Source organism: Octopus bimaculoides, chromosome 13 (assembly GCF_001194135.2).
Source record: "Octopus bimaculoides isolate UCB-OBI-ISO-001 chromosome 13, ASM119413v2, whole genome shotgun sequence".
Lineage (NCBI taxonomy): Eukaryota > Metazoa > Mollusca > Cephalopoda > Octopoda > Octopodidae > Octopus > Octopus bimaculoides.
Genome location: NC_068993.1, coordinates 28,235,729 through 28,247,924, shown reverse-complemented (window position 1 = coordinate 28,247,924; position 12,196 = coordinate 28,235,729). Strand labels below are relative to the sequence as shown.

The following is a 12,196-nucleotide window of genomic DNA, read 5'->3' as shown; positions in this document are numbered from 1 at the left end:
GGAGAGCTCAGTGACAGGGTGCATTGTAATCTCATGCTCCACAGATCTGGTTGTTTTCACTGAATGTCCTCCCTCAAACGCTTCAAAACATTGATTGTCTTCTCAAGATCCTCATGCACAAGCTTGCCGAAGCATGCTCAATGTCTCTGTAGCAAACTTTCAAAGTTTAATGCAAAATTTCACCTTGGCTCTTTGTTCCAGCTTCCTGTCCATGACTAAAATCACATACACGTGATAAAAAAACACAAATTTCACAACTTGCAAAGTAAACACAGCTGTGTCACTTGGCACACTGCCTCATGCAACTGTGTGCTGCCATCTGTTGGCATGCTACAAAAGTAGTCCGAGAACTTTTTGATACCTCATATATTCCATGTCAATTTCTTCCATAAGTTATTTAAAAATTCTTCTCAGATAATATACCTTGAAGTTAGCAACCACACCTTGATTTATTATGCTGGGACGAAAAAGATGTGTTCCTGAGGATATATTCTACTCTCACATTATCAGAAAATTTAAAAGGAGTAAAGCTTTTTGTTTGAAATATTATGTCTGGCACTTTCTACAAAAAGATGAAAATGTTTGTAAACTTGGAAAAAGCTCTTAGTCATCCATGCCTTCTTATTTCAAAGATAAATCAAAAGTAGATAAAAGTTTATGTAACTCTCGAAAGCTCTTCCATTTTCAAAGTGATACATCAGTAGAGGCTTTAATTTTATATGGTCAAGAGCATTTCCTCCCAGTTGCATCAGACATATTTTGAAAGCTTCAAATCCTGATGTTGATTTTTCTTTCTAAAAAACAAAAGTTCTAGCAGGAAAGTGCTGTTTCAACAACATTGTGTACATGCTCTGATGTGTAGCCCTATTCAGCAATTGTTCTCTTCAACTGCCCAGGATAAATGGTAGCAGCCACTGTGTCAGCACTGCCAGTTTTATGCTGTGAAAATTCTGACACTTCATAAACTTTTCAAACCAGCATTTATTAGACAGAAAAAGTCTTTTGCATTTCACCTTTCTTTTTCTGGAAATTGTCACAAATATTTGGCTCGTTTTTGAGTTACCATTGTGCTATTGGCACATCACACCAAGCCTGATCTTAGCAGTTAATGGAGTAGCCTGACATAATTTTCTCATTATTGTATTGTTTTGTTCCCACTGTAAGTGTTGCAGGCTTTAATATTTTGGTAATGTGGAAGGAATGCTGCAACAATGTACTGAAATGATGACTTAGAAACACTATGCGAAGGATATCCTCCTCTGCCACTATCATTACAATAATGAAGAACAGGTAAAACACTTACCATGCTGCATGTACTCCAAGATAATAGCAAGTGGTCTAGATTTTGTTACAACACCATACAACTGCACCAGGTTGGGGTGGTTAAGTTGCCTGCAAAATATTAAAAGAAATTTTTTTTTTTAAAGATTTCACAAGAACAAGGGCTTCACATCAGTTGATAAAGAAAACAAAACAAAACTAAGAGGAATAAGAGATAAACTGTTGGTAAATACATGTTTAGCTCCCTGGTTATCTCTGATTGGCCAGGCCTATGATTAAAAATATTCCATTGATTAAAAACATTCAATTCATTTATTGTTCACAATCTCAAGTCAGAAAAGACTAGGTCTACTGATGTTTCATTCTCTTCAACTACATTCCAGACAACAGCACACATAAAAAAATTGCGAAACCTCCAAGTAATTAGGCCTCATGAAGTTAAACACAGAATATTTAATGATTTAATAAGGGAGCCTTTGAATGATGTGTTAGAAAAAGCAAGCAAATATCCTTCAAATTACACTCTACCATCTTAAAATGAGAGGAACACATAAGTCTTGTCAGTCAAAGATGACCAAGTGACTAAACAAAAACAGCAGCAGAGTAGTTATTTTTCTTTCTTGCTAGAAAACAAATCTACTGTAAGGGAGTGGTATCAACTGGTGTCAATCAAATAAAACAGTCATGCTTATTATCGACAAAATCCTCAAAATGGATAGAAGAAATACTTTGCCATTCATCATTAGATAATGGTAATTTATTAACTTTTCTAATGATTGGAATCCATGCCTATGTCTATATCACTGGTTAGAGACTCCATCACACAAGACAGCCAAAGTACTTGTGCTATTTGAATTTCTGTAGATCAATCAATCTTTGTTTGTTTGGTTTATACAGAAAACAGGGTAAAGAGAATTTTCCAGAAGGGTGCAGCTCAGGAGAAGAAGAATTGGGTTGTGTTTAACTAAGAGTTTTGGATGGAAGTTAAAGCAGAGATGAGAAGACGAGACATGTGGTTTCAATGGGTGTTGTTGAGATTCCTATACAATTTGGATATTAGAAGGCCAGATGCTGTAGAGACATAGACTAGATACAGCATGTCATTGGGTCAACGGCTGTAGTGGTTATAACTTGATAACTGGACATTCTAAAATAGCAGACAGTAAAAAAAAGGAATTACTTGGAGAGCAGACAGTAAACAACTGAAATATTTCAACATTGGGCATGGTAGTGAGATGATGAATATCGTGGATACTGGATGTTGTATGTAAATGAATTTGCTACAAATTGGACATGGTAAAAACATTTCTTTTGACCATCAGACAAAGGAGGAAAATATGTGTATAACTTACGTCATTGTTTTAGCCTCTTCAATGAAGTTGTCTTCTGACATAGTATCAAGTTTCATCTCTTTGACAGCCACAATGTTGCTCTTCCATAATGCCTCATATACATTCTACAAGATAGATGAGAGTCCAAACACCAATCATATTATGAAAGTAAAATGGGGTAAGAGTGACTGAAGGAGAGAGAGATAATGATGAGAAAGTCAGTTACTTTCCTTTAAAAAAACTGAATTTTTTATGAATCATAAGAATCTAAAAGTCAATGCTCAGCTATGGCTTCTGTTAGTGTTAACTAAATAAGAGATAATCTTCACTCTACTTGTGAACAAGATGCTAATCTATGGCAAGTAACTTTTCTTGGTCAAATTTATTCATTTCCCAACTGGTTTACATCACCTTTGCCATGTTTCTATGGTATGGATGCTTTATATGTCAATGAAATCATTTTTAATTTTTTGATTTCAACTCTACTGTTCAGCTCTTCTTTCTTTCTGTTCAGTTCGGCAACCAAAATCAAACAGAATTAACAACTTTGCTCTGGAACAGAACACAGTGAATGTAATTGTGGTGATAGTTCAACATCTTAACCTCAGAGCCACTGTGCATCATAAGAAAAAGAAGAAATAGGTGAACAGATCTGGCCAGCTTTTAGATAATTTAATACTACTAGCAGAATAGTTAAGAAGTTTGTTTTGCAATCATGAAGTCCCAGGTTTGGACCCACTGTGTGACACTTGCTAAAGTATCTTTACTTCAGTTTTAGGTTGACCTGATCCTTGTGAGTGAAATTGGGTAGATGGAAAGTCTGTGGAAGTACGTTTGAAAATTGTGTCTATCAGCTTTGTCACACTGTGTCACTGATTCTGGTTGGGAATTAAGTTAAAGGTATACATGTCTGCAGAATATTTAACTATTAAACAATGATTCAATGAGCAGGTAGTTCAGTTGATTGAACTTACTACTCATGAGCTAGCAGTCTGAAACATTATTTTATCTATGCCAAAAGGTAGAACCAGTCGAGCACCAGACAAAATGCCTTGATGTATTTAAGCCCTATAACATTCGTAGTTCAAACTCCAATAAAACTAAGAACAAGTAAATTTCTGGGGTTACTTTAACACAAAAACAGTTTAATCATAGTACTTATTTCATGAGTTGGGTCCTGTGTATTATGTTCTCTTTTCTGAAGATCTGGCTGGGATGATGACAGCTTATGTTGGTCAGCCAAATGCTACATGGTCACAGTGAATAAGATAGTGTCTCACAGGGGCAAGGAGAAACTGGGACACTGTTTGGAGGGTTGCCCAGGACTACCTGAGCAAATATGAACAATTATGGATGTAGCAATGTGCCACAAAGGTGCATGTTGCCATACCTGACCTCCCACAAAATGTCTGACTTTATACCTTTATAACAAATCATTTACTCTCAATGTTGAAAGCAGATTTAACATGATTTGAATTCATGATGTAGAAGGATGAAGCTAAAGAGTTTAAAGTATTTAATCTGCCTCTCTACTACTATTGAAACCTCATCACCTATTTTGGGGTTTAATATTGAAGTTTTAGAGGAATTAGTTTTTAAGAGGAACTTGCTTGAAATTTTGAATCCAACATAAGTAATTGTCAACAAATAAAATGGCAGTAACACAGAAAGAAAAAATGTATTTGAGATTATTCCAGGAATTAGTCTACAATTAAAATGACAACGTACACAACGGTACCAGCACACTCAGCGGTCACCCTATTGATTGACTGCATAACAGCGTCCCATCCAATGCCTCGGACTTACTGCAGCTGATATACACCAACTTTTGTCCATCATTGTGGACAACACCTACTTCGCTTTCCAGGACCATATATACAAACAGACAACAGGTCTCCCCATGGGATCCAGTCTCTCGGGCCTACTAGCCATCACATATATGAACCATCTGGAACGCCGAGCACTCAACATCTGCCACTCATGTGCCTTCTTCATCAGGTACGTAGATGACATCCTCATACTCACAACCTCTCGTGAAGAGGCTGAGAGAATATTCAAGACGTTCAATAACATGAACATGAACATAAAGTTCACTATAGAACATCCCGACGTCACTATCATTACTTGACTTCAAACTGAATATAACGGAAGAAGGGGAGATCCACACTGAGTTCTACAGGAAAGCAGCCAGTAGAGATATGTTTGTCCAATAGAATTCAGCACTTCCACTCGGTGCCAAAATAGGATATGCCAGAAATGAACTTGCACACATCCAAGGCAAGTGCAGCAGAACGGAGGACAAGGTGACCCACACTACACGCTTCCTAGATATATTGAAAACCAACGGGTATCCTAGATCCATTGTAAATCGGCTTAAGTATCCAAGATGACCAAAACGCCGAACACATAGAAAACCCAGCAACACATGCTTCCTTAAAATACCCCATTTTAGCGAAAGGATAACTACAGCCATCCGAAGAGCCATAAGAAGAGAAGGGCTAGACATACAACTAGCCCACTCCGGCCCCTCTCTGAGAGGACACCTCACAAAGAAAGGAATAAGAGACAACAATCAATGCACATTAACAAATTGTCCCATCCGTGACACAGATTTATGCCAACAGGTAAATGTTGTGTATAAAATATAATATAACAAATGCAACAAGTTCTATATGGGTAGCACAACAAGACCGTTACATGTCCACATCAAAGAACATCTGAACACGAGAGCCTTCTCCTTCAGAAAACATCTAGACAGATGCTGGAACACTGACAAAAGCATAACAGTCACAATTGAGGCCAATGAAAGAAATTTGGGTAATTTAAGAATTAAGGAAGTTTTACTCATACACAAATTAGGACCCCAAATTAACAACAGGATGGAGGTTGGTAATCAATATATTATTTAGCTACATCTGGGTGTGCATAGGTTCATTCTTAATAACATGCTCATGTATTGTTTATAAGAAAAAAAAAAGAAGGGGGAAAAAAAAAAAAGAGAAGCTACACATATAACACATAACTTAGAAGCAGCGCTACGGATGTACCAACACACACGAGATTGAAACATAGCCAACCTCATGCACTTCTCATGAGGAATTCCGGAAGAAGCTTCGTGAGACCACTACTGAGACACTTCCGAAAAAAAAACTGTTGGAAAACAGTTTATAGCAGAGACTCCATCTAAGAATATCTGAAGAAGGAATTGTATTCCGAAATACCATTGGACTATAGATAACTAAATTACAACAGGTATATAGTCCATTTTTTTTTTGTATTATAGTGCATTGTTGTACCATTCAAAACTTTTTATTCTTTACAGACAATTATAATGTTTATAATTATCTGGGCAAATTTATTCAAGGATGTCTTCAATCACTCATCTTATGGTCAGGCAGAAATAATTAATACTTATCTTCACAGCAAAGATTTTGATACCATTCTGTGATATGTTTGTGATGTATTAGACCCAGTTTCATTGATATGGTTTAATAATGCTGGAGGTGTCATCATATTTACTACAGGTGATTTCACATTACATGACCACTTTTTGTAAGGGAGTTGATTAAATTTACACTAGTATATTACTGGTCATTTGATATCAAGAAAATTATGAACTTTGTAAGGGGTATATCTAAGATCTTAAATAAACTTCAGCATTTTATAACTGGTCCTTCCTTTATTGACTCCCTTAAAGGGAATGGATAAAGAATGTCAGCTGTTACTTAAGTTTTATCAACTCTAGAGAGATTTGAAAAGAGTAATTGCAAAGAGATGAACATAAATACTATAAGCCATTTTAGGTTGGCACTCTTTCACACTTCTGCACCTTTCATTTATGACATGCTTAATGAAAATAAGATAATGAGGTAAATTACTTACTCCGAAACAACCAGAACCTACTAATTTGCCTTTGACTAAATTGGATTGGCTGATTTCCCAGCAATCTGAAGAGATAATGAAAAATGGTAATTATAAAAAAAAAACATCTTAAAATCTACAATTTATATTTATTAATTTGCTATTGGTATTATTATATTTAACTAGTAGAGTGAAGACATATTTTTGCCTCTTCAATCAAAACACAATCTATTCCAGTATGAGCAAATGAAATCTTCATTGAAATACTAGTTAAAAGAACTATAATTTCCTAAGGAATGCTTGCCTTTGATGCCCATAGATAGACAACGATGGTTTGTTTCACAAACTTTTAAAATTTAATTTACACACATTAACATATTTACTTCCAAATTTCTCCCTGACAACTCATCTTCTTCACACCCCACTCTCCTGTTTCCCAGTCCTTTCATACTCTCAGAAACTTATCTGCACAATATGTCGCTGATGAATCTCTCTCCCATGCAACTCATCTTCCTAATCCCTTTCTCTCCAACTGTGTTCACTTACTGCATTTCCTCTCTCCTCCATCTCTTACTTTCCTTTTGCACTCCCATGAAGTCACCTGCTTGTTCACCCATCAATTGTCTGTATTACTTCACATATATACCTCCTTGTAACTTGAAGGTACACCTCAACATATTTTCACCATCTTCTCTCTCTTTTGATGACCTCACTAGTATTAGTGCCATGTAAAGTGGTTGGTGTTAGGAAGGGCATCCAGCCATAGAAACCATGCCAAAGCAGATAGCAGAACTTGGTTCAGTCCTCTGGTTTGCTAGTTGGTGTCAAACCGTCCAACCCATGCCAGCATGGAAGACAAACGTTAAATGATGACAATGATGATCTATGGTGAAGGAGCATCATAATGGAATTATAAGACCTGATGACACCTGAAAGCCACAGATGCATATTGGAATTGTGCCTAGTAGAAGACACTGAGATCAATGACTTAGGGCAGAAAGCCTAGTTGTCATATTTGTCAGGGTGAAAAAAACATCTTTGTGTTGAATACCCATAAGAACAAGAATGATTAAGAAAAAAGAAATGAAAATAATGAAGATCAACAGCGAAAAAAAAAACCCAGTTTCCTGAGAACAAATACCCAAAACTTTGAGGATGGTGAGTGAAATATCTTTAGGCCCAGTAATAGAAACAGATGAGCAAACACCTCCTCCCCTAACAGTACCAATCTGAAATACCACACCTTCGGAAGTTCAGAACATAAAGAATATGCAAAACAGATTATTAATAAAATTAAAACAAAGACATTAACCATAATTAAAAGAAAATAATCCTAGCATATTAATGTTTCCTAACATTGAATATCTAAAAAAAAATGCTTACTGGTGTATTTGACTGCACTCAAATACAATCTGAGAACTGGTTAAGTGAACAAGGGCATGGAGTACTCTAATCCAATCATTCATGTTTCATTTTCTTTAATTATATCTTGTTTTAATTATTGTGTTTCATGGTCCTTTTTTTTTATATTTCTATTCAAATTTGTGTATATATATATATATACACACACACACACATTTAGGCACAGGTTTGCTTCCCAACCACATGGTTTTGGGTTCAGTCCCACTGTGTAGTACCCTGGGAAGTCTGTCCTACTATGGCCCTGACCAAAGCCTTGTGAGTGTATTTGGTTGACAGAACTGAAAGAAGGCTGTTGTGTGTGATTCTTTGTTTTGACATTGTGTGACAGTTCTAAAAGACCATTCTATCATACAAGTAGTGTAATTTATTTTCAATCTTTCATGAAAACATGTCCAATTATGGGCTAATATTTTGTTTGGAAACAAGTGAGAGTTGGTGACAGAAGAGCCATCTGGCTGCACAAAATCTGCCTCAATGAACTTTGTCTGATTCATACAAGCATGGAAAAATGGACATTAAAACAATGATAAAGATTACACACATACACACACACGCATATATTTGTGTGTATACTTCTAAATTTCTTAATACATCCTTCCATATGTTGTATAATGTCTCTCACTCTCTTTGTATTTGTAAATGTGATTTTATACCCACATTATCTTTTCTCTCTTTCTAACCTTAGGTGAGAGTTATGTATTTTATTACATTTCTTAAAGTTTTTGTGGCTAATATCACTTACCGTGTCCAAATCCAGCAGTAGCTGGAACTGTTTTGGCCTCATGACTTGGAGGAAAGCGTAGTCTTGTTTCAAGACCTATTAATACAACCAAATGAATAATGATGGAAGCAACATTTATACCAATGTACAATGTTAAAATAAACATACAGACAATATAGATGTGTCATAAACTAAAAACTAACACCTCTCAACATATAAATCTAATGTCACATTGGCCTAACTTATAATAAAGAGGCAGCAACACAACAACATTCTGAAGATGAGACCATGACAGTCTAGAAACATTTTTGCTAGATTTAGGAAGTTTCTTCTTTCAAACAACAACTTACAAAAAAATATGAATAAACTTCATAAAAAGAAAAGATAAAATTAAAACACTCATGTTTTCAAGATGTGTATTTACCAGCAAAAAAATCTTTGATAAATCAGTGCTCCCCAAACCTGCAATATTTATTTTGTGAGTTATGTCCCTTTATACTTGTTGCAACTATCGAGGTGAGGTGGGGGTTTGATGTTTCTGACTAAAATCCATGGAGTACTCCAAATGGAAAAATCTAAAAATTGAAACCAGTAATAGAATGCAAGCTATTTCAATCCTGCACTTGATGGAACATCTCTGAGAATTCTAACTCTTATTGTTATAATCATCATCATTTTAATATCCAGTTCTCTATCATACTGTCGAAGGATGCATCTTTGGAGAGGCTTATCATCATTTCTTCTCTAAACAGTGTCATTTTATATTAGGTTCAACATCCAGAGCTCTGTCACCTTTACTACAACCACCTCTGCTCTTCTAAACTACCTAGCTACACACTATTACTTCTTCATTCAGCCCCAAAATAACAGACCTCCTATCTCATTTCTGTCTGACACTCAAACTGAGTCCCTTAGGGTTAAACACTTCTGGAAATTTCACTTTTATTCTGTTTCTCCCCACAAAATTTAAATTGAGCATCAACTACATCAACCTATAAAAGTAATGGGTGCTATCCCTCCTCCTTCCACTAACTGAAAAGATGAGCTAATAAGGAAGCACTTTCATGGCCACTCAACCTACTAGAAATAATAATCCCAAATCCCTCAGACTACACCCTGCTATTTAAAAAAGGAAAAGATGGGAGGGTCATGGCTAGATGCCTCTGATCATGAATCCACATTGAGGCAGTGAAAGAATAATAGTATTAGTAGTAGTGAAGGAGGAGAAAAATCTGTTTTGGGTACTTTGCATTATCAGTACCCAACCCCTTTTTGATTGCCAGTTAGTGATGTCAATCAACATTAATTCCAGTCACCTCTGAGATCAATATTGTATATTGATAGGAGGCAGGTATATCAGATATAATTATCTTTAGTATAACATTCTTTATGTTGCTGTTGTTTTACCTTAGGTGAAACCTGACTGAACAGACTTATGCTCAAATGAAAAGCATTTGAGCTGTGAGCATCCTATTTATCTTTTTGTATAGCTAAGACAATGTGATCCTTTACTAAATTATTAGAGTGTGAGTAATTTGAGGTAATGTGGCTGCTATTCCTTATAGGCTCCACTACTACATAGAGACTTCCTCACTGACTCACTACTTGTCTTTATTTTCTTGATTCCACCACCCTCTGAATAGAAGAAATACAAAACTAACACTGATGAAATTTAGAAAGATGAAACAATACTGCAAGGTATTTAGTATCATGCTTTACATTTCTTTTTTCAAATTACAATTTGCAAACTCTACTACCTGCAGAGTTATGTTTATGATAATAAATAAGATCAGCCATTGTATCAAAAGTATTTTTCTCGTGCAAGTAAAATTTTCCATCTGGCGTTTCCTTTATATGGTAGTGGCGAGACTTCCTGAAATTTAAAAAGAAAAAGACAAGAACAAAAACTAAATAAATTAATAACAAAATATAATTAAATGTAAAGTAAAACTCCACCCAACCACCACCAGCCTGAGCAATCTACTTTTGTCATTAATCTCCTATCCATGGAAAGGTCAAACATTAACAGCTGACCTTTATGTGCCTCATGGTAATGGTCAACTATTGACTCCATAGGAAGGAAAATGTAAACCAACGCAATATAAAATATTTTAGAATACATCCAATCATTTCTTTTCAGTCCTTTCTTCCCCAAATTATTGTAACCTCAAACCATTACCCCATGTTTTCCTTGAATTTGTAACAATTTGAACTGAACATCAACTCCCTTGATCAGTTTATTTCCTTACACGCTTTCAAACAAATAAGAAAAGAATTTTGTTTTCATATATTCAGATTATGAAGATGATCTTTCCTTAAATTATGTTATGCCAGCCTTGAAATGCTGTTTTTAAGTTGCTTTTGTTTTCACTTTAGCTCTTGGACAATTGCTGGTCTTGACAATGCAGACTGTCTTTTTTTTTTGTTCTTTCAGACATACATAGCATGTATTTAGGGATACAGTCACCAATATGTCTTACCATATTTAAGACAGTAGAAGATTTGACTAATTTCTAGTAGCTTAACCAATGATGTAAAAGTCTTCTTCATAAACCTCTGTTTTAGTATAGGCATCTTCCATGTTATGGAAGCATTGCACCACTAAAAATCTTGCCATAATGTGGCAGTGTGAAATATAAAACCTATTCAACTATTGACTATTTTATGTTCTGGAATATCATGTTACAACATAGTTTTTATTCAATGCAGTAACATAAGAGGGGCCTTCATTTGTTATGTATGCTGACGTATAATGTCAGAGTTTCTTTAAACAACACCTTTTGCATCAGTTATAATAATGTCAGTTACTCCTTAGAAGTAGCTTCTAGCCTGCATTTCCACTCTGTTCATACAACTCACTCATCTATCCTTTTGTCATCAATCACTCAAGCTGTATATACTTCCTCACTCCACGTCTCATACTAACTATTTCATCCCATCCTTTCTCCTTGAAAGTCATTCCTCTGAAATTTCTTCTCTGCTCATGTTTGCCCTGTAGCTCCTGAGTTGTAATTATTCATGATCATTTATTCATGTCAATTTAACTGGTGTCAAAGATGAGTGATATCCTTTATTCCACATCAAACCATTAAAAACAGCAAATGTCAAAACTACATCAAATATATTATGTTTTTTATTAAATTCATATCAAAGTTTGTGGACAAGAGCATCATCAATTTACAGGTTTCTAATAAGATAAACAATTATTTACAATATTTTCAATAGTGGCAATAACAATGGGGTGTCTATGCAACTTGGGCAGAAAAAATATAAGCCATTTTTTTGTCTTTTGAAAACAACAGCTTATCAATTTTTTTTCATTGTGGTTTACATCTTACATAGATATATGTCAGCAAAAGATATGCACACACACACACACACATACATTATACTAGCAGAGATACCCGGCCTTGCTTGGGATTAAAATGGCATAGATTTTTATTGCTGTACTTGTTTCAGTCATGTGACTGCGGCCATGGTGGAGCACCGCTGTTGGTCGAAGAAATCAACCACAGGATTTATTTTTTGTAAGCCTAGTACTCATTGTGTCAGTGTCTTTTACCAAACCGCTAAGTTACGG

General features: G+C 35.4%; 1 protein-coding gene across 1 annotated transcript in view; it reads right to left on the bottom strand.

Annotated features, from left to right (window-relative positions):
* The window catches only part of LOC106877038 (tyrosine-protein kinase Btk29A), a 158,697-nt gene that overhangs the window by 26,065 nt on the left and 120,436 nt on the right, over positions 1–12,196 (bottom strand). The window contains exons 9-13 of the mRNA XM_052972577.1: positions 10,374–10,489; positions 8,638–8,712; positions 6,495–6,559; positions 2,634–2,737; positions 1,304–1,392 (exon numbers count right to left, since the gene is read on the bottom strand). Of these exons, the coding sequence (XP_052828537.1) occupies positions 1,304–1,392; positions 2,634–2,737; positions 6,495–6,559; positions 8,638–8,712; positions 10,374–10,489 (449 nt within the window). The remainder of the gene's footprint in view (positions 1–1,303; positions 1,393–2,633; positions 2,738–6,494; positions 6,560–8,637; positions 8,713–10,373; positions 10,490–12,196) is intronic.